At 43.2% G+C, this 23,927-nt stretch overlaps 1 protein-coding gene across 1 annotated transcript in view; it reads right to left on the bottom strand.

Moving 5' to 3' along the window:
* The window catches only part of ARL5A (ARF like GTPase 5A), a 218,428-nt gene that overhangs the window by 122,965 nt on the left and 71,536 nt on the right, over nucleotides 1-23,927 (bottom strand). The window contains exon 2 of the mRNA XM_078681746.1: nucleotides 19,506-19,566. Coding sequence (XP_078537872.1) covers nucleotides 19,506-19,566 — 61 coding nt within the window. The remainder of the gene's footprint in view (nucleotides 1-19,505; nucleotides 19,567-23,927) is intronic.

The following is a 23,927-nucleotide window of genomic DNA, read 5'->3' as shown; positions in this document are numbered from 1 at the left end:
TTCAGATGCATGAAAGGCAAATCTGACATTATCTAACATTACATCAGTGAACATCAACTCCTTTCTTACACAAAGCCGCGCGTCTCTCAGCACGAGATCCCACCAAACTTTCATTTCCTCCGCCTTGTGCTGAGATGTAGGCCTGCTAAATATTGACCTTTTGCAGATTAGTGACGAGCAAGGCGTTGCCTTTGTAGTGCAGACGATGGTGCCGGCCCCTGATAGCGTCGGCACATTCTCACGCCGTGGGAGGGAGGGAGGCTGGGGGGCATGGATCGACTGCTCTGTTGACAAGGTGGTGTGACAAAACTGCTTGTATCTGCTAAACTGAAAGTTCAGGCTCTCGGCACGTTTGTTTTGGGCAGAGCGAGTTACAAGGCAGGGCATGCAAATCACTGCGGCCTCAATGCATTCACCCGACCTTTGAAAGCAAAGGCCAGTTTTGAGGGGTGGGGTGGGGGTTGTGCAGATATATATATATATATATATATATATATATATAGACATTCTGAGACTACCCACATATTGTTATTCTGTCTCCCCAGTAGAAACCGTTGTTAAAAAGCAAGATGTCTTTAGTTAATGCCATTGCTCTGGTACAGCCGTGTACAAAATCCCACACACATCGAAACACAATCACATAAAAGCACAGACACGCAAATACACCAGGGCACATATAAGCATGAACACACATGCACACATTGAAACACAAGCACATAAAAGCACAGACACGCAAATACACCAGGGCACATATAAGCATGAAGACACATGCACACATCGAAACACAAGCACATAAAAGTACAGACACGCAAATACACCAGGGCACATATAAGCACGCACACATCGAAGCACATACATGCAGACACGCAAATACACCAGGGCACATATAAGCACGCACATCGAAACACACGCACATAAAAGCACAGACATTCAAATACACCAGGGCACATATAAGACCGCACACACATGCACGCACCTACACAATAACACATTTCTATATTGCCATGCAAGTACACAAGCAAACACAAATATAAGCCCACAGATGCATAAACACATATATAGGCACTCACGCAGCCCACACAATTGCACATGGTTCCATTCGGCTACATAAAAACGCACACTCAATGCCACACAGAAACACGTAAAAGTTTGTTTAGATATGCCACGTGGATCCATGCACACACGAGGCATACACGCTTTCAAGCCAACACACACATCCAAACGCGCACACATGGATCCGTGCACAATGTGTCACACACACACACATGCACGGGCAAACACGGCCACCTGTTCACACATTCATCACTGCTTTTGTGCTGCATGGAATATTACAGTTGGTGTTGCAATATTTAGCAATGCCAATAGCTCAAACTTAATTAACCCGAGACCTATTGCATTGCAAATGCTTGTTGTTCTGGTCTGGGCTCTGGAAATCACTGCAAAATGGGAGTTTATGAGCAGGCCAGGTGAAAAGTGTTGCCCGTATCCACAATAGAGAGGGGCACAGGGACGTAGCTATCACTGGTGCAGCAGTTGTAGTGGGAATGGTGCCCAGAAATAGAGCTAGAGATAGAGGGGGGCCGGGCCTGCCCTATAATGCCTGCTGTTATTTTTTTAGACAGACAGCCAGGAACAGTTTGGGTGCACCCGCCTGTGGCTAAGACCTGTGTTTCTACTCCCTTGTGAACTGGGGCGAGGGGTTGAGATCATGGTCACTGAAAGTGTGACAGGGCCCAGTTAAGCAAATCTCAGGGGCATGAATTAGGAGAAAGAGGGTATGTGGACGAGGTAGGCTGCCCAGCAGCTGATAGTTGTGGCACGTGCTGTTTTGTAGTTGTAGGAGTTCAGCAGCATACACACACATATATAGCAGCACAATTCAAACCTGTTAGAGAATTGAGGCACACTGCCAGTTCATACTGTAAGCAAGACTTCTTGGTGGTAGCTGGTTAACTCCACTCTCTCAGCAGCACCTCAGATATAGCAGTGATATTGTGAAAGCCTAAAGCCTATCGTAATTTGCCTGCCACAGACATTCAGCCAAGACCTGCAACGTAAGCTCCAACTAGGGAAGAGGTGAAATGGCATATTGCAGTAAATAGCAGGGCCAATTAACTCTAACAAACACATGCCCCATGTCATGTGCCACAGTCCCTGATAACTTAATGCTTTTGGTTATTTCTCCTGGTGCCAACCCATCACATCAGTCCCTTGTCGCTACTGTCCTGTCCTGATTCGGTTTAGAAATCCAAGATCTGTTAGGAAAGCACTACGACGTTGCTCTGATCAAAGCAAACCATCAAGCCGTTCAATAAACACGCACTGAAAATGCAATAGGTCTCGCCTTTGTTTAAGTTAAAGCAATTTGCTTTGCGAATGGTATTGTTTTATAGCTTTGTATTAATTAGTGTATGTTTGTGATATGTTGTGATTTTATGTTGTTAGAATTGTTTTTGTTAGCTGTGTAGTAGTTTAAAGCATACTATAGTAGGAGAGGAGCAGTGTTTAAGATTTGGGAAGTAGAATGATTAGAAGAATAGCATAAGGGTTAATGAAGTATAGTGAGGAGTAGAATACTATGATGAAGAAAGGTGTGCGGGGAGAGTAAATAGGGAGAATGAAGAAAGTGTGGAGGAGTTTAGTGTTGTTTTGAATGTTGAAAAGTGTGGAGAGCAGTATGATGCATAAGGAAGGATAGAGTAGTAGAAGAGCAGTAGGTGTGATATGAAAGGAGTGTGAGATGTAGAAGAATAGTATGAGGTTGAAGCAAGGTAAGATTATTTTATTAGCATTAGGTATAAGGAAGTAGAGAAGTGCAGAAGAGCACTGTGAGGGAGATTGTAGGAGTTGGAGTAGGAGAAGAGTAGTGTGATGCAGAAGGACTGTTAGTGATGAGGATAAGAGTAGTGTGTTGGTTGTTGTTTGATGTTGTTGGTAGTGTAATGTGAGTTATTAGTACAGTGTAGGTATATATACCATATCAACCAAGCATGCATACATGATAACAAGTTCAAATAGTGTACACCAAAACAACACAAATGTTAAGTTCCACATGTGTGTATATATATATGTATATTATATATATGGTCCAGTAGAAGGCTTGTAGTAGCCGAAACGCGTAGGCCGTCCTAATCGTTGCACTACTATTTTTGCACATGGTGTGTAAATAAACTTTTGTTCAAATTTACCTGTTGCTGTGCCGTGACTTCAATTGCCAAGCTGAGGGGCTAGAAGAATCATATATATATATGACCAAGACAGCGGAGGCTGTCGAAACGCGTTGGTTTTTGCCTTATTTTGACACATATGGATTGAAAATAAAAACGGATTTCAAGTAAACCTGGTGGATTATCCTTGGATTGTGTCGCGACTCCACGATATCCTTTGATGAAGGAATCCTTGGTTTGAATTAATTAGCGGGCGGGCTCGTCCGCAGGAATACCGCGACCACATTTGCAGCGCCGGCTGGGGAGAAAAACGAGCCATCCAGTGTGATATATATATATATATATATATATATATATATATATATATATATAGGGGTTTGAATATGCATGAAGAGCTATCAGTACATCTGGGATAGGACCCGTGTACAAACGTATTAATGCATCTAGTTTGTCTGTTCTTTACTATAATATGTCGTGCATCATGTTTTCATATTTGTGCCTTTCTGACTCTATATGATGATTCATTGTATGTATTCTTTGAATTCTAAACTGTGACTGTTTTCTTCCTTTTTGAATATTTAACTTAGCTAATAGATGTTGTTTGCAGAGATGTCATTGGACTTGTTTTGCAGGCCAAGCACCCATGCCCATCTGAGGGCGTAATCAAAGTGTTTCACTTTTGTTAATTTGGAGAGTGTTTATGCTCATTAAGCACCCCTAAGCATTTGTGCTTATAATGATTGTGTAATTAGATCAGGGGTCCGGCATATGCTTCATAATAAGACCTACTCTCCTTTCTGTGGTGCAAACTAACATCAGCCTTTATCTGTATTGAGGATGTCAGTAGGATTGCTTTTGCCCATACAGGGCTATATCATGTCTGGATTTTATATTAGATCCATGGGCGAGTAATGGCATAGTTGTAAATTGCTATTGTATAGCAACATATGCGCATCTAATTGAATGTATATACGTTCCAAGATGGCTGCCGTTTTTGTCCTAAAAATCATGCAGTCCTTTTTTGCTCTTTATGGCATTCTGGCAACTATTAAGTTCTTGCGCGTCTCTGCTTCTCTCATAACTTGACAAAGCCCTACGGCGAAACGCGTCGTTGCTGTTTGTTCCGCCACGAATAAATTGGTTTGGAACAACCCCCTGCGAGTGCTGCTTTCCTTTGTGGATTGTATGATCCTTGGATGTGTGTAAAGAACATTGTGTAACGGGCACACCCCCGTTTGGCGTGCACCCGCCCACGAGTGCAACCGGCTGGTGTTTGGAAGCTTGGGATATATATATATATATATATATATATACACATATACCCGCAAATATATTTTAAATACAGACTTTAAACCACACCAAACTTAAGTTTATAAATATATGCATCTAAACATGCATAAACAAATATGTGAATATAAATATATAAAGATGGATATATATATATATATGTATATATATATATATATAGCGGAAGCCGTGGCGGAGAGAGAGTGGATATAAATATATATATATATATATATATATATATATATATATATATATATATATATATATATATATATATATATAGCGGAAGCCGTGGCGGAGAGAGAGTGGATATATATATATAAATATATATATAGATATATATATCTATATATATTTATCTATATATAGATATATATATATATATATATATATATATATATAAATATATAAAAGAAAAGTCCTGACCCTCCAAATCCACGGAGGGAGGTCGCAGGCTCAGACCACAGCAGGATGACCCCCAAGAAGGTACAAAGGCTGGTTTCTTTAAGAATGGATCGTGAATTTATTCACCAAATAAAACAGACAAGTGGCCGCCTCAGACGCGTTTCGATCGCCTCCGCGATCTTGATCACCGGACCACCATTTTCAATGATGTGTAACCAATGGTACAAGAGCTGGTAACAGTGTGCAATGAATATAGAAGAAATATATGTGCAAACAAGCATTTGCAATGCAATAGGTCTCGCATTAAGAAAGTTTGAGCTTTTGGTATTGTAAAAGACAAATTTTGTATTTGCGTTGGTTTTGAAAATAGCAAAAGTAATAGCTTTGTCATTGACAATGCCAATAGTTTTAACTTTTGCAAATGTGACACCTATAGCATTTGTAATGCAATATGTGTTGTATTTACGTGACTTGGATGTATTGATATTACAAATAACAATGGCTTTACATTTTTTTAAAGAATTAATACTTAAATAAAAGCTATTGTAATTTATAATGGCAATACCTTAAACTTTTGTGAATTACATTTGTGAAGATTATGTTCAGTGTATTTTATTGTGACGAAAATCTAAGAACAGAAGTGAAATATTAACATCTTTTTGTTACATTTGTAATAAAGCTTGAAACATTGAGAGAACATATTTGAACCAGGTGCTGTTGAATGGTTGCACAGATTGATGCTGTGGTGGCGCTGAGTGATGTTGTGATGGCGAACGAGTGATGCTGTGGAGTTCAGTGCAGTGATGCAGTGGTAGCACATGGTGAGGGTGTGGTGCCCCTGAGTGATGCTGTGGTGCTGCGGAGTGATGCTGTATGCTATGCTATGTTGTGTTTTGCTATCCTATGTTTTGTTATGCTATGTTTTGTGCTTTGATTTGTTATGTTATGCTATGCTGTGTTTTGTTATGCTGCGTTTTGTTATGCTGCGTTTTGTTATGCTGTTTTGTTATGCTGTGTTTTGCTATGCTATGTTTTGTTATGCTATAATCGTTTTGTTATGCTATGCTATGTTTTGTTGTGTTTTATTATTCTATGCTTTTTTTGCTATGCTATGTTTTGTTAAGCTATGATGTTTTGTTATGCTATGTGTTGTTGTGTTTTGTTATGCTATGTTTTGTTATGTTATGCTATGTTTTGTTTTGCTATCCTATGCTGTTTTGTTATGCTATGTTTAGTTTTGCTATCCTATGCTTTGTTTTTTATGCTGTGTTTTGTTATGCTACGCTATGTTTAGTTTTGCTATCCTATGCTTTGTTTTTTATGCTGTGTTTTGTTATGATATGTTTTGTTGTGTTTTGCTATGCTATGCTTTGCTATGCTATGTTTTGTTATGGTATGTTTTGTTATGCTATGCTATGTTGTGTTTTATTATGCTATGCTGTGTTTTGTTGTGCTGTGTTTTGTTGTGCTGTGTTTTGTTGTGCTGTGTTTTGTTGTGCTGTGTTGTGTGAGGGTGGGTGAGTGAGGGGGTGTGTGAGGGGGTGTGTGAGGGTGAGGATGAGGGGGTGTGTGGGGGTGGGTGAAGGGGTGTGTGGGGGTGGGTGAAGGGGTGTGTGGGGGTGGGTGAGGGGGTGTGTGGGGGTGGGTGAGGGGGTGTGTGGGGGTGGGTGAGGGGGTGTGTGAGGGGGTGTGTTAGGGGGTGTGTGAGGGGGTGGGGGATTGAGGGTGAGGGATTAACAGACTAGAGACGACTGAGAGATAAGGCCCAAAAGAAGGTTAACTACTAAGAAAAAAGTGAGAGAACGAGAAATGCAAGAAAGGAAAGAGAAGTGAAACTAAGAGCGAGTCGTGGGAGGGGGAAGAGGAGAATGTGAGGCAAACAACAAGTACGAAAAAGAGGTGGAAGAGGAGAGAGAGTAGAAAAGAGAGAAGAAATAGTGAGAGCAGAAAGGAGAGAAGAGATAGTGGGAAAAAAATAAACGGAGCAAGAGAGAGAAGTGAAACTAGAGGATGGAAAAGAAACGAGAAGAGGCGGTAAGAGAGACACATAGACGACATGGTGTGGAGAATAGGATAGAGAGAGAAAGAGAGTGAAATGAGAGAATTGGAAAGTTGGGGCGGGGAGATGGCGGGCAGATAGAGAAACGACAAGTGGGAAGGTAATATGGAAAGAGAGAGAAGGAGAGGGGACGACAGCAATGAAGGAAGGGGAAGACAGTGGGGAAGGGAGTGGGAGATGAATATGGAGGAAACAGTTATAATGGGATAATGAGAGCGGTCTGACATGGGGGACGACTGAAGAGAGGGTCGCAAGCAGAGAGAAAGGGAAGAGACAGTGACAGGACGGGGACACATAGCCTGCATGTGTGAGAGGGCACAGGAATAGTAGAAGAGAGAAGGGAACACAACGGAAAAGGGGCTCATGAGAGTGTAAAAAGCTGTAACGAGTTACTGGAAGAGAAAGGGTGCACCATTGTCCGATGGAGAGGGCTGACATCACATGCCAGAGGTCGAACTAGCCTTGACAAGACCGACCTACATCTTCACCCTACCCAGGTCAAGAAACGAGTACCAACGGCTTACTCGATGCTTATGCACAAAGAGACTCATTGCTGAATGCATTTGATATTTATTTCAAGTGCTTAGTTTTAACTCCATGAGCGTTTACAAAAACAACAAAAAAATCAATAATGCACGTAGCTTTCCGTGCCACTTTGCTGTGCTAAATTAACGATTTGCCCTTTTCAGGAGGTAGCGCTAAAAACTATTTTAGTGCACATGAGTCATGCGTGTGTGACAGAGAGTTTCCTCTGTTTGCGCAGGCTGTCAGTCTGCGGTTCCTACCGCTTCCTAGTCACTTAAAAAAAACAAAAACACAAGCAAGCAAAAACAAATACGTATTTCCCTGTACTCGTGTCACTACTGTAATCTTGGGCGTGAAATAACACAGATATTGATCACGGTGGCGATAGCGTGATATTCTGCTGCAATTGCTGTGTAGATGTGCAACACCCATGAAACAAAGATGGACGAAGAAAATAGCGGGACAATGCATGGAGACCCACCCTGCAGGCATGTTAGAGGCACCAATGAGTCAAATGTCAGCCCAAACACAGAGGACAGGCGAAGCGAGCACGAGAAAGGTTTCCTACCGCAAACACAGCACAGATGTTATTCCCGGACAAACAAAAGCGCGGAGATGCCGGTCTTATGGCCAATTGAGCGCTATGCCAGTTGCACGCAAAACAAGCAGAAGTAGCGGTATACACAAATTGGTAAAATTTGGACAGCATGGATAAGTATTAGTAAATGTAGATTTTTGAGAGCGTGCGAGTCTGAGTGCCGACCTCTCTCTGCTGCGAGGGCTGAGTTCACGAGAGTGTCTGCATTTAATCACCGTCTCTTGTGTACAGAGCTTGGGGGCTGAGAGGAGGGCTGGAGACAGCGTGAGCGATAGAGGTGTGTTATGAGGGAGACAGTTGCGTTCACGTCGCAGTGTCTGCCTCCATACAATCGCAGCATAGTCTCCCCGATGCATTCATCCCCCTTCATGGAACAAACAGCCATTTCATTCCCCTGGGCCCCCACCGGAAGTCAGCAGCGCCCCCTCCCGCACTTTTGGTCCCGTCGGCGCATGAGACGGCCCCTCGCCCTGCCACCGTGGGCCCTGAACGGCCCTCTTTATCTCTCGCGCGCCTTTTCTTCTCCATTCTGAGTACTGACGTCCTCTTCTTCTCTTTCCCTCCACATATCACGCCGACCGCTGCAGAGGCTTGGAGACAACAAGAGAAGCCCAAGAGGAGAAGCCTGTCCAACTGGAAGCACACATTTAGAACAAGAACAGCATAAGCTAACGGGTACAGTGTGACGACAACACAAACTCAAATGCGGACTTCAGCAGCGGCAGCCACTCGCAGCTGTGCTCCGTCCTCAAAGGCAAACATTCATTGGTGTGCTTAAATGACTTCTCAAAGCTGCACTTCAAAATGAGCAGAAAGGCACAGATGTGCTTCGACAGCAGCATAAAACAAGCAAACAAATGCCCCCCGGCCCTCACTTACCACATGCCGTCTACCTCCGGCCACAGAAACGCTGGAGCACGCACACCGCAAGTCGGCCTGGAGCGCGCCTCGGAAGAGACGCGTGACGCCGTGAACGTGCACGTTGGCGTTCCCGCGAGTTCACAGGCCTGAGTCGGCTCGTGCCCAGGTCTGGAGCGGCTCGTGCACAGCTCTGACTCCCTTTGGACCTAGCAAGGTGACTATAAGTCTCGTTGGCGGCAGCGCTTTGCGCTGCAACGCCAGCGAGACCTAAAAAGGGGAGCATTAAGTTAAATTCAATACTTACAACCCATTTGTAAATTTTCAAAAATATATATATTTTTAAATATAACAAATTAATTTAATTTAAAAGCAAGCCTAAATAACTTTACAATGATGTGCAACGTCAACAGGTCTGAGACAGTCATGTAACGACAACATAAGAGTATTTGTAACATATCCATGGCTGAATTAAGGGCAAGTGCCTGAATAGAGCCAAGGTGTTCTACTACATAGATTCTGTGACTCTGATATAATCAACTATATCGTTAAACAATATCTGATAACAGACCTGTAACTTAGAATATGAATTTGTAAGAGGCTAGCCAATAAATAAATAATTGAAAAATATATATATATATATATATATATATATATATATATATATATATATATATATATATATATATATATATATATATATATATATATATATATATATATAAGCACAGGTTCCGTAGGCAGCAACAGCTCACAGGTTCGACTCCCACCGCTACCGCCAAGAAACTGGAGACCCAAGTTGATCTGTGAGTAAATTTTATTCTGCAACAGACAGCATAACGTTTCGGCCTACACGAGGCCTTGGTCACATGGCGCCTTTGAGGGCGGAAGCAGATTTTAAAGTGCAAGTGCAAATGAATACTACATTTTCATTGGGTATCAATAATGAATACATGATAGACATAGTAAAAATACTAGATCATTGCGTATGACAAGTAAACTAATTGGATAAATCCAGAAACAGTGCTGCTAATCAATTATAGACATACTGTCTTGCGGCACTTGATCATATGTATTATCACGTGCGTAAGGAGATATACCATATACTAAATTGATCCTGCGTTGTGCAGAAAGACACAATATTAGTAGTATTATATATATGTTGCGCAAAGCAGTACGAAGTGTCACAAGGTCAAGTGATATATATATATATATACACACACACACACACACACACACACACACATACAGGATTGGTTCTCAGGGTGCACTTTTTGGGGGGCTCTCTCGCGGGCGATGTTGTGGAGAGTTTTAGTTGTAAAGCCTGAAGTTAGGGAGTGGGAGGCAGATTCGCCGTGTGAGGTTGGGAGGCAGCCCAGGAGACTCCCAGCTCACAACATGCTGGCTTTGGTTACATGGAGGCAAGGCAAACCCGGCCAGGAGCCTGAAAGGTGCACGGAGCCGGCCCAAAGGACTCGGGCAACCTGCGCGCGGACTGTAGAGCAGGGAGGCTCATGCACTCACATATATAAAATCACGAACACACACTAAACAGACAGGCATGAATACACACACATACAGAGACAGAGACATCGACAAGATACAAACATACAAGAAGACATTTGACGTCATGTCGAGACTCACGCAAAACCATTTTCACCCCCACCGCACACACGATTCGCAAACTCACAAGGCAAAATGCAAAGTACACAAAAGCCCACAGTTATAGATATCTGTACAGAATCCCTGATCCACTCACACACACAGACTTCCCGAAAGCCTACACCTATAAACTCAGAGAAAAGGCACATGAAAACACCCATACCAAGCAAAATACTTGAACACGTACAGTTAGATGTACATTTCACACTCACACACATCCATATTTAACCAGGACCACACGCACACAGACACGAGTGGACAGAAGTGCACACCATGGACATACAGAAGGTGAGCCGTACCCATGCTGAGCCGCAGGAAGGAGAGGCCGCTGCAGACAGAGAAGGAGCATTTTAAAAAGTTTTAGTGCGACCCCCATTAAGCAGGCGCTGCGCACAGTTGGAAAAACAAAACATGAGGGAGTGGCGCCATTATAAGCATCGCGCCACACAAGCACACGCGAGTGAACAGAAGTGCACACCATAACATCCCATGCGCATTTAAATGCGACACACATACAAACGGCCGCATTGCCTGGCTGCACTTTAAAAGTGAAAGTGGGCATGCGTGCTCAATTGAAGCAATTTCCATTCACGAGCTAGTGTTTGCCATAAACCGAATCCTCACACGTCAAGCCAAACAACGATGGCTTCGGCCTGTCCAGATGGGCCATCCTAAAAGTGGACAGGGGGGTAACAAAAAAGCCGGATTTCCATTCACGCGCCAGCGTTTAACATAAACGATGACGTGAGGCAATGGAAAAGAGGGTCGGGGCTTCAAGTCCCCTTCCGAAATCGTATCGATTCCAAGAAGCCCTAGCAAAGGGAGCAACGCGTGTGCGCTGTAACGCCAGGCGAGACCTATAAATGACTATTCGTCTAAGATATGTCTCTGAGCACCTGATAATTTTGATAAGTTGAAGATGCACTGCTGACAGTTTTAACGCACTGCAGTAAACTTCGCTACCCAATCCATCTAATGCTTCACAAAGGGTTGGCAAATGTCACTAGAGTGTGCTAAACTATCAGTAGCAATACCAAGTTTTTCAGGGTATGAGGGTACACCACCTACACTGCATGCTTCATTTCCATGTACAATGTAAACAAAAGGATGATGGTACTTACCCTGTAAGCATCTGTTCTTAGCATGTAGTGCTGTAGATTCACATGCTTTGCATATTCCTGCCCTCTAGTGCTGGGTCTGGATATGTGCAAGTTGTTTTTCTTTGAAAAAAGTATTTCGAGGCAAGAGGTAAAGGGACTCCTCCTCTTGGAGATAATACGCATGGGCATCAACTCCATTCTTAGAATGTTTCCCCCAAGGCGGGTGAGAATGGAGTATATGTAAGTGTCAGTAAAGAGATGTCCATGTGTATGCAACCGTAAAGGAACTGCAACGGCCACTGGTGTCCGGGGAGGAGAGTGGGCGCATGTGAATCTACAGCACTACATGCCAAGAACAGATGCTTAAAAGTAACATAATCCTAACGAAGGCAGTACCCTCCAAAAGTGGTGGCTAAACTTTGGGTGTTGCAGTTGTTTGGAAAAGTGTGCATAGCAGTGCTTGACCTACATTAGCTTGTTGGCATGCTAGATCATCCACACAATAATGCCTAGTTATGAAAGTGTGTGGTGTGGACCATGTAGCTGCTTTACATATATTAGCTAGTGGGATATTGCCCAGGAAAGACATGGAAGCCCCTATTTTGTGAGTAGAATGTGCTGTAGGGGGTATAGGTAACGTCCTTTTGGCTTTAACATAACTTGTCTGAATTAATTTAACTATCCACCTGGCAATGCCGGGCGTTCTTTTATGAGTGGCGAAAAAGCAATAAAGAGCTGTTTGGTTTAATGAAAGTCTTTAATTTTGTCAATGTAGTACATAAGAGCTCTTTTAGAATCTAATGTATGGTGGGCCTTTCCCGCAAAAGAGTCTGGTTGAGGAAAGAACACAGGTAGCTCAAATGATTAAGGTGGAAATGAGAGACCACCTTTGGAAGAATTTTTGGGTTGGTAAGAAGGACCACCCTACCTCTGTGGAGCCGGAAGAACGGGTCTTCTCAGGTAAGTGCGTGGAACTCACTAAAACGTCTGATTGAGGCGATAGCAATTGAAAAGGCGACCTTCCAAGATAGAAATTGAAGGGAGAAGTTATATTGTAGTTCAAATGGTGGACCCATAAGTCTTGTGAGAACAATGTTAAGATTCCAGGTAGGTGCAGGGGGAACCCAGGGTGAAATCACTCTCTTAAGACCTGCTATAAAGACTTTAATGACTGGCACTTTGAACAAATACAGGAGTAGTCTAGTTTGCAGATATACAGCCACTGCAGCCAGATGTAACCATATTGATGTGAAAGCAAGACCAGAGAGTTGCAGGTATAGAAGATAAAATAACAATGGTTTGTATTGTAGCATTAGATGGAATGACAATCTTATTATGACAATAACAGATGAATGTTTTCCATTTCGCTGCATAGCATGCTCTAGTAACAGCCCTACAAGATTCTTTGAGAATGGTCATAGATTCAGGTAGGAGACTGAAATAACTGAATTCTATGATCTCAGGAGCCAAATCGTTAGGTTGAGTTCCCTGGGATTTGGTGCCCCATTTCTCCATGGTTCTGAGTGAGATGGTCTGGTTTGAGGGGAAGCTTATCGTGGGGAACTACTGCTAGTTCGAGTATTGTTGTGAACCCGGACTACCGGGCCCATATGGGAGTCACTAGTAGGAGTGTGAGGGATGTTTGCTTGAGCTTCGAAACAGGAAGCGCAAGAAGAGGAAGAGGCAGAAAAGCATAGGCAAACAACGTCCCTGAACAATTCATCCATATAGCATAGCCCTTGGATACAGGGTGACGTAATATGGAGACAAAGTCAGGGCATTTTGTGTTGTCTGCGGTTTCAATCATATCTATTTGTGGAAACCCCCTCTTGTGGAAGTAAGGGAGGAGGACTTTGGGGTGGACATCCCCCTCATGGACTTGTTGCCACATCCTGTGAGGAGGTCGGCAAAATCGTTGTCTGTTACCGGGAGGTGTTCTGCTAATAGATCAATGTTGTGATGTAGAGCCCAAAGCCAAAGGGTATGAAATACGCATAATAACTGTAGAGAATGTGTCCCCAACCCCGTTTTTATACATAGTATATGGTTGTTATATTGTCCGTCCAGACCAAGACAACCTTGCCAATCAGGTGAAAGAGGAACGCTTTAAATACTAGGTGAACAGCTTGAAGTTCTAGGTAGCGGATGTGGAGACCCTGGGGTTTGGTGTCCTAGAGACAAGGGATTGTGAGATTATGTAAGGGAGCACCTCAGCAGGTCAGTGATGTGTCTGTTGTCAGGATGACGTGGGGAACAGGGTCGAGAAAAGGTTGCCCTTTTAACAGGTTGTTTGTGTTCCACCACTGCAAAGAGCGAGGAGTGCAGAGTCTATCAACACTAGATCTTCTAATAGACCATGCGACTAAGACCACTGTCGTGCTAGACATTCCTGAAGCGGATGCATGTGGCAATATGGCGATGCACGAGGCCATCATACCCCGTAGGTGCATAATAGTTCTTACTGTTAGCTGTTGATTACATTGGAAACGGGGTAGCAGCGTTTGAAAATTTTGGATTCTTGCTGTATTGGGAAGCGCTAGTCCTAGCTGTGTGTTTAGGTTAGCCCTCAGATACAGTTGGATCTGTAAAGGCTGAAGATGGGATTACTGGAAACTGATGTTGAAGCCTAGCTGATGGAGCAGGTGTATGGTATCTTGAGTGTTTTGTTGATACAGAGGAAGAGTGCTAGCTTCGAAAAGCCACTTGCCGAAATATGGGAAGACATGGTTGTTTTGTCTGTGTAAATATGCTGCTACCACTGCTAGGCATTTGGTGAATTCTGGAGGTGCAGTAGTCACTCTGAATAGGAGGAATTTGAATTGGTAATGTGTGCCTATTACAAATCTTAGGTATTTGCGATGGAACAGATGTATTGGAATGTGAAAGTAGGCATCTTTTAAGTCTAGAGCTGATAGAAAGTCGCCTTGCCGGAGAAGTTGGATCACGTCTTGGAGAGAGACCATATGGAAATGCTCTGACAGGATGTAATTATTTAAGGGCCGTAGATCTAAGATTCGCCCTTGTTGGGGATTAGGAAGTACACAGAGTATACTCCTGACCCCTGATGTTGTAGAAGGACTGTTCTATAGCTCCCTTGAGTAAAAGAGATTGAACTTCCCGTTTTAGTAAAGTTTGGTGTTCTAGAGAGAGCCTGGGAGTGCGAGATTGAATGTTTGGAGGTGTGGTGATTAGCTTCAGACAATGTTGGATTGTGTCCAACGGCACTGATTCGATGTTCTGGATGGCCACGTGGGGAGAAACTGTTGCAATCGCCCCCCCCTCCGACAGGTGTGGAATGATCTTTGGGGGAGGAGGGAGTCACTGCGGCGGGTGCAGCACAATGTGGGGAAGCACCATTGACTCTACTCCGAGTTTTTGTCCCTGTATTAGCCTCGCGGAGAGGAGTGGTGTCTCTGGCCTCAATAGTAGGAGGAAGAGGCATCAGAAGATGTTTTTGCACCCGCCCTAGAGGGTGAGTGGCGAAAGAAGTCACAGGAACTTGGTGTTTGTAGTGCATCCATGGACTTGGCAACTTCTGTGTCCTTATTCATTTTCTCAACGGTCTGGTCAACCTGTGGACCTAAAAGGTGTTTCTTATCAAAGGGGACACTTAAGAGGATCTGTTGGACCTCTGCTTAAAGCCAGATATGCACAGCCAGGCATGGTGGAGCAACAAATCACTAGTGTTAATATCCTTAACAGCAGTGTCTGCAGAATGGACGTGATAGAGATAAGCTTGCCCTCCGTTACAAGCTCCTGCCCTCTCTTTTGATGCTCTTCCGAGAGGTGTTGGGGAAGTTCCCCCTTTTCATCCCAGTGGGCACGATTGTATCCTGGCCGATAACTCCATGGTATTAGCAATATGCCAGTGATTGGCAGACTCAAACTGTGCTGCTTCTCTCTTACCAGCCGCATCAATATGCTTACTCTCCTTGTCAGGAGGTGGAGCGTCACTCGTAGCCTTGGAATTAGCCCTGTTACGGGCGTTGGAGACAACCAGGGAGTCTGGTGAAATCTGCCCTCTAATATACATAGGGTTCGAGGCTTTATATATTTATTGACCTAGGGAGTGATGATACAGGCTTGTGAAGGATCTTTAAAAATATTTTTGGTATGTTGTAGCATACCCTTGAGCATAGGGAGATATTGTGTAGCCCTATGTGTTGTGGGAAAGGTTTTGAAAAGGAAATCCTCCTCGATAGGCTCATTATAAAGTGGTACCTGATGATAATTTGCAGCCCTGTCAATAAGCTCCTGATAAGAGGTGGTGTCATCAGGAGGAGATGGCCTAGCAAGGTACAAGTCAGGATCAATGTCCACTTGAGGGTAAATGTTCAAGTCCGACCAAGCATCAAGGGGGTTGTGGTGCATGAAAGGTGTGAAGGGTGAAGGTGGTGGAATAAAGGGTGAAGGTGGAGGAGAAGATGGTGTAGGAGGGTGCAAGGGACTAATGGCCGTGTCAGTCTTCCGCTTCTTGGTTGGCACTGGCAGATCATTAGCCTCTTCGAAGCAGAGTTGGCGCTTGGACAGAGGTGGCACCGAAATCACAGTCTTGAAACGAATGCGCCCAGTGTGAGGCTGTATTTGGATTTGCCTTTGACAGACACAGTTTCTCCTGTGGAGAATAGGCTCCATTGGAGTACCAGGGTCAGATCTCGGTGCCGGTCTCTAAATATTCGGAACAGAGGTGGATTTTATTTTTGGTGCAAAAGTGGTCGATGATTAAGATGCAGCTGGGCGCTAAAGTGGTTGATGCCAAAGATGGAGCTGGGCACCAAAGTGGTCGTATTTGGCTGAAGTTTTAGTGCCAAGCCGGAGGGCTTATTTACAACAAGGGGTGGTGATGGACAGAGTCTCTGAATTAAGCAGAGTGCTCTCACCCAGTCAAGAGATCAGGGCTAGATCCAACACCGTTTTTTAGCTCATTGCACCATCCCAGTTTCAGAACCTGGCTGTATGCAAATTAGTCTGTCCCTGGCCCAGTGCATCATGGGAACAGGGCAGACCAGACTACAAAAGCCAATTCTTACACTGGGAAGGAAACAAGCTTCCGGGGACCGGTTTCTGCCATTTCAGGCGTCTTCGGCCCGGCTTGCTTGAATCCTGATGGTGCAATGAGCAAGGGACTCACATCTGAGTATACCCTTCCACGCTTAGGGTGGACAAAATTATTTACAACAAGGGGTGGTGATGGACAGAGTCTCTGAATTAAGCAGAGTGCTCTCACCCAGTCAAGAGATCAGGGCTAGATCCAACACCGTTTTTTAGCTCATTGCACCATCCCAGTTTCAGAACCTGGCTGTATGCAAATTAGTCTGTCCCTGGCCCAGTGCATCATGGGAACAGGGCAGACCAGACTACAAAAGCCAATTCTTACACTGGGAAGGAAACAAGCTTCCGGGGACCGGTTTCTGCCATTTCAGGCGTCTTCGGCCCGGCTTGCTTGAATCCTGATGGTGCAATGAGCAAGGGACTCACATCTGAGTATACCCTTCCACGCTTAGGGTGGACAAAATTATTTACAACAAGGGGTGGTGATGGACAGAGTCTCTGAATTAAGCAGAGTGCTCTCACCCAGTCAAGAGATCAGGGCTAGATCCAACACCGTTTTTTAGCTCATTGCCCGGAGGGCTTGCCATCTGAATAGGATTTTCGGTATCAACCATGGCCTGTTGGCAGTCATAGCCAGGGACCCTTATGTTCGGCCGCAGCAGAATATTTTTTAGGTGGTAGGGTGGGGACTTCAGTACCCACAGTAAGCTGACCCAGTGAAACATTCAGCAATGTGAGGTCCATTTCTAATTCAGAGTCTTTGATGGAAAAATCCTTGGCCTAGGCCACAGAGGTCTTGTGGAATAACTCCTCCACTTCCTCGACATCCTGGTGTCTGAAGATGTCAGACATGTTGTCTACCTCTCTCTGGTGCATCATACTGCAATGTGCCCTTCGGTCTTGAAGAGTCTTCTTCGACCTAAATGATCAGCAGGCCTCGTAGTCCTCTTTCCTGTGCTCCAGAGACAAACACAGGCTGCAGACCAGGTGAAGGTTGATCCGTGGGTACGTGGCATGGCACCTCAGGCAGAAACGGAATGGCGTCTGTTCCAATAGCAGGGCATTCTATGGCGAAGCCAAAGGAGAGAGAAAAATAGTCCTGGAAGGGCAAGGCCCAAAGACCGTTGTTCGAGCATGTCAATCCGACAGGTGATAGTTTTCCGATTTCGAAATGCAAAGGTGGGAACGCACTTGATAACAATACCGACAAGGTTAAGTGTGAATAGTAAACCGAAAGGAGTCCGAAACGGTCTCTACCCGGAGCTCAGGCACTCACGTCCGAACCCAATGGCAGAATGAAAACAACCATACAATAGAGTCGATGCCCATGCGCATTATCTCCAAGATAAGAAGTCACTTTACCTCGTGACAAGAAAGACTTCTTCGAGAAAAACATCTTTTACTTCCTGCAATTTTCTCCACTACCTAGTCTTTTTGCCATTCAAGGTGGCGTTACACCTATATGGACCGCCCTTTACAGCAATGCTGTAACATTAGCTGCTTGTACTGTAGCTTTACAAGAGATCCGTCTTATGACCACTGGAGTCTATTTCTTTGTCCTGTGAGAGGCAGAGAGCAGACCCCGATCCTAGGCCCTTCTCAGGTCTCATACAGCAGGTTCACTCCTCCTCTGATCTTCCACACGTCCAGAAGTGTTATGCAGTTGGTGCCCGGAAGCACTAGTCAATAGGGTAGTGTTCCTGGGCTAACCAGACTCCCTTAGGGCATTTTCAAGATGGCCAAAGTCTTCAACCACACTAAACTTGGGCTCTGAGGGCTTGGGGGATGTGTGAGAAACATACTATGTTATCCTAGAGCCCTCCCATATCAAACACTAAAATCCAGTTGAAGGCAGTCCCTGTTCCTCCAACAAACTCAGGGACAGACATCTGGTCGAACAAAGGTGAAATGTTAGCAACCAGAAAGCGGATACACACAGATCAATTTGGCATTCTGATAAAAGTTACTTTTCTGTATTATCTAGAAAACATTTGACTTCCCCCACCGAACTAGATTTTTAGTAACTATTAAAAAAAAGCTCTTTAACTATTTTTATAGCTAGTCCTGTTCCCTAGATACAGTATTTGTATGTAATATTGCATCCCAGTGGGTTCCTATAGGACTCTGTTGGAGCCTGGTCATGGGCATTGAAGAAGGACTATCAAACTATTATGGGAAAAGTATTGTTGTGCTTTAATGGTTGCTGTGTTGTTAAATATTTGATTAAAGCAAAGAAGAAAGCACGATCCTCTTCTTCGATCCTGACATAGGAATTGACACAGTATGATGCAGGGACAGAAGTATGTTGGGAGCCAATTTCACCCCAGAATGTGCGGGGCAATTCTCTCTGCCTGATTTTATACCTATGTTTAGAGAAAAAATATGCAATTTTAAGAGTGTTTTACCTTTAAAACTTGAGACTATGGAAATTAACATTGTAAATAAATGGTCAAACCCCGGCGGATGCTATGTATTTGTCTGTTATATTCTTTTCCGACAGTTTAGGCTAGAATCTTATCGGAGCTCTGAATATAAAACATAGATGTCAATTCGATATTATTTATGACAAATAAATGTTGTTACCCCTTGCAGTTTGTTATGTTTTCAATGTAATGCATTCAACTATATTAAAAATAATGCTTCCATGTTTTCATCCTGGGGATGAAAAAAGGAAAAACACCACACATACTCATTAGAATGCTTGTTTTATAAGTTATAAAGGATTAACTTTTGAACCATGAACAATCTTTTTCTTACGGAATCGAAAACATACACAAAAAAGGTATACTTACAACTGATAAAGAATTGTCGTTTTCCCTGCATTATCCAGGCCAACAATGATTACTTTGTGCTCTGAAACAAAAAATGTACAATTCAGTTACATCATACAGATAAAGTGGATGAAATTCATTGTAAGCATATATTTATATATATTTACGCCGTCCCAGTGGAAATAAATATGGCCCAATAACACTTTGTTTAGAGCAATTATACTAATAAACACAGATTCACGTTTCATACTACTATGCAATGGTCAAATTGAAGTTTAATACCACAGAATAGCAAAATGCACAGGGAAAACGCCTTTTAATGCCCGATATGTTCCACGTAAGAATTATTTCACACTCTCCTCAAAGTCACAAGGTATTTTAAATGTGATTTTACCATACTGCACAATTTTAACCCCTTGCACCTTGGTTTTGGTTAAATACCTTTTGTAAAACAATCGTACGTGACTAATTCCCAAGTATAAACTAAGTACGCAGATGTGCAGACTATAAAATGTTATTTCTTACCATCTTTGAGGGAGGGGCGTCATGACTGGAGGCTTAGTCTAATAAGTCATGGCCCCTCCGCACACAGTTCTAATAAATAGCAATCTACATTTTGCACATCTGCATAAATGCTACATAATAGTTTGCAAAATAAAACCTATAAAACACACACAATGTGTTTGATGAAAAAGGTGAAATAAAGCTGTAAAAAAAAAGCCGTACATAACAAATATATTTTCTATTTTGTATTTCCTATGGTGCGTTTCAAAACAAATCTTTGCAAAATTACACTCTAAAAATCATTCCACAGAAACAAATGTGATTTAACACCTTCAGCGCGGCGTGAATTTTCGCGCTGTGCTGAAGGTTCTAATGAGCCAACGGGCTCATGACGGAACCGTTCCGTCATGAGCACAGCTCAACCGACGCTCATGACGGAACCGTTCCGTCATGAGCATCGAAGGGGTTAAAGAGATACAATTCTTTCCAGAAAAGTTAGACCAGCCACAAAGTCAAGACGGCTAATTTAAAACATTACAGATATCAATAAGTAGATTCAATGCATATTCATCAGACCAATTAAATATATCAAATTGATTTTTGCACTAAATACTGTAATGGAAAGAGGGGTACAAATTAATATCAGAGTTTTTAATAAGTTCCAGTTTAATACTACATGTGCCAGTGTTTTAATTGTTACACTACAAAAGCGGCATCTCCTAGCACTTAGCTTAAGCCCATACCACCCTGCATTTATCTTTAGCTGTGTTAGACATCATACTGAACTCCCCTCAAAATTCGTTTTATTTTTGTAATTCTGGTGTAAGGTTCCTCAGTGCAACAAAAATCCTGTTATATTTACCAGTTTAATACGTGCCCTATTAATCATTACTTTAAATGAATTAAAAGCAATTATTAAACAATAAGCGGAATCTCTCAGATTAAAAAAATCATATGCTGATTGAAAAGAAGCAGTCGGTCTAATGCTTGAGCTAATTCCAGCCCCTGGTAAATTACTTGATCCGCATTCCACTCAAATTGATTATATTTTTAACCACGTTGGCCCTCCAGAGAGATCAGTCATTTGCAAATCAATCTCAGGAAAGCTACACATTCCCTCTCGAAGGTGGCCGACATTTTTAGGTTGAGCCTAGCTACAGCGCACAGGCGCTGCTCGCTCTGCGAGGCATGCAGTAGTCGAGTATGCTGTGGAAGCCTCGCCTACTCCCCTCCCAGATTTTGCATTGGCTGGTGTCATTGTCCTTGGTAAATGCTGGTTTCCGATTGATAATGAGGCTTGTTAGTCCATCCTTGTTACCGCTCTGCCTCCATTTGTGATGGGGACACAGAGCGAGGGTAGGATACAAGCAAGTTGCCGTCCACCCAGCCGATTGGAGCAAGAGTGTGCTCTAGTACACCCCGTCATGCTGTAGATCACGTACTAAGGGTCTTCAACTGCCCAGTACAGATCTACTAGGGCTACACGCCAGGCTACCATCCCAAACAATAGGAGCCTGCTATTAGTTGTGCACCACACGATCACATAGGTCCTGAAGAAGTGCCACATGACGCTCCCTAAGCGACAAGGCACGAAACATGTCGACCATACACACTGAGACTGCCCATTAGGAACATTATATCCCCATAGGGCGTCCATATATTTTTTAATTAGGCTAGATCTACCTGAATCATTAAAAATCACGTGTGAATAGGACTGATCCAGACTTATTTTAAGACTCACTTCACGTGCACCACTCTTCCCTTGTCCTCTTACCCACACGCACCCTACGGCTTCTTAAAAAAAGATCTCCGGCAAAGAGCCCCGTTTACGGTGAGCCCCTCGGTCATTGCAGCGCCGGCCCGATGAGGAGCAACGCCCAATGATGAAGCTTGACACCTCTCGGGGTGTGGGAGGGCATCATGAAGAAAGACCTATCTTTCCCCTCTCCCTCCTCCTCCCACTCTAGGAACTGCATACCATTTCGTCTCATAGTCCATTTGTGACTGCCCATGACGACTGGATCTTTTACATGGCTCCGTGTAGGGGGTGAGTACTATTTTGCTTATGGGCACTTATGGGGACAATGGTGGCTGCTATTTTTTGGAGGGGATTTGTATCCTGAGCAAGGCGTCTGCTTTAGGGACACGGCGCTCAGTTTATTTATTTAATTACATTTAATACTGAGCGTGACATCAACTTCTGGGACACCGCGCTCTCTTTAATTATTTTTAAAAAAACACTTTTATAGTGAACGCGGTGCCCGCTTCAGGGACACCGCACTCAGTTTCTTTTTTTTTTTAACTGTAAAACTGAGCGCGGCGCTGCATCAAGGACACCGCATTCGGTTTCTTTCTTTATTTTTTTTACTTTAACACGGCGCTCACTTTAATGACACGGCGCTCAGTGTTAAAAGTAAAAAAATAATAATAAACTGAGCGCGGTGTCCTTGAAGCGGCGCTGCGCTCAGTTTTAAACTTAAGTATTTGCAATGCGATAGGTCTCGCATTTACGCGAGTTTAAGGTATTGGCACTGTAAATGACAATGCCTTTTATTTACGTTTTAAAAAACAAAAATAATAGGCATTGTCATTTACAATGCCAACAGCTTAAACTCGTGTAAACACAAGACCTATTGCACTGCAAATGCTTGTTATTTACCCTTTGAAGTACAGAGAAGTTCACCACGGAGACATGTGGTCAGATTATTTGATTAATGTAAAAACTCATTAGTGTAAAGATGACAACTGCTGATCAGCGTGATCTAAGAGACACCTCCACAAACTATATAAACAACAATCAATACTTTGGGGATACATTCAATCTCATCAATTAATTACATAGCACCTATGTGCTACACATTACATCACAACTGGCTCCTTAATTACATCCTTGCACCAACTCCTGTAGGACACTCAATACCACAGTTTGCAATTTGAGTGGTGGGCAGAATCCAACTTACGAAATTCAGAAATGATATGTAAAAGTTAAGTAAAAAACACAATGGGTACATTGCAAAGAAAAGGATGAGTTTTACTTTCATATCCTAGGATCAAATGGTAAATTCAGCTTTTCTGGATGAGGAAGTCTAACCGACAAGTCTGCTTCAATATCTGCTATCTTCCCCTACCCTGGTAAGATACCACCAACAGGGCGTACTCATGCTTATTCTGCGAGTTGGTTCTTCATATAAAAATAAAAAAAAGTTATGCCAGGATAAAGCTGGGATCCATATAGTATTAATAAAATGTTAGAGTTAATTAAAAAAAATTACCTTTATTAGTAGGCGCCCTAGGTAATGGTAAAATACATACAGGGATATGTGAGGATCTCGGATAGTTAGTACTAAGCACATTTATACAAGGTGCATAAGAAATTTCCTACAAGGAGAGCATCCTTCAAGGAGATGTTGGAGGGAGAGCTTCTGGATCATCCAGAATGAAGAACCCACTACTTCTAAAGGACTACCTTATGTTCTTAGAGAGGGAAGGTCTCACAACTATCTGACAGGAGGAAAGAACTTCTGCACTGAGACTCTAAGTAAAGTTGGTTTGCGTAGGACAGTTTCTACAAGCAAAGGCTACACATTGCTTCTTTAAGGAAGAAAAATGCAACCTGACTAGGCCAGATTACTAAACATAAGGGAGTACAAAGTTTTCTTCACACTTGGTTGGATCAATGTTCTTTGATATGCACCAATTGAGAAGCTCTTCCACCACAGGCAGGAGGAAGCCCTGGTAGATGGGCACTTGGCTTCTTTAAGAATGTCCATACACTCCAGAGGAAAGTTCAATTGTTCATAATGAATGAATTCACAAACCAGGCCACCAAGCTCAACTATGGACCGTTGGGAGCAGGAACTGGCCCAGAATCTGTAAAGAAGTTGTCCTAATAGTTCAAGATCAGTGAACCACCATTGATGGGGCCATTCCAGTTATACA

Source organism: Lissotriton helveticus, chromosome 3_1 (genome assembly GCF_964261635.1).
Source record: "Lissotriton helveticus chromosome 3_1, aLisHel1.1, whole genome shotgun sequence".
NCBI classification, from domain to species: domain Eukaryota; kingdom Metazoa; phylum Chordata; class Amphibia; order Caudata; family Salamandridae; genus Lissotriton; species Lissotriton helveticus.
Note: the sequence above shows the minus strand (reverse complement) of the source record. Positions and strands in the feature narration are given on the sequence as shown.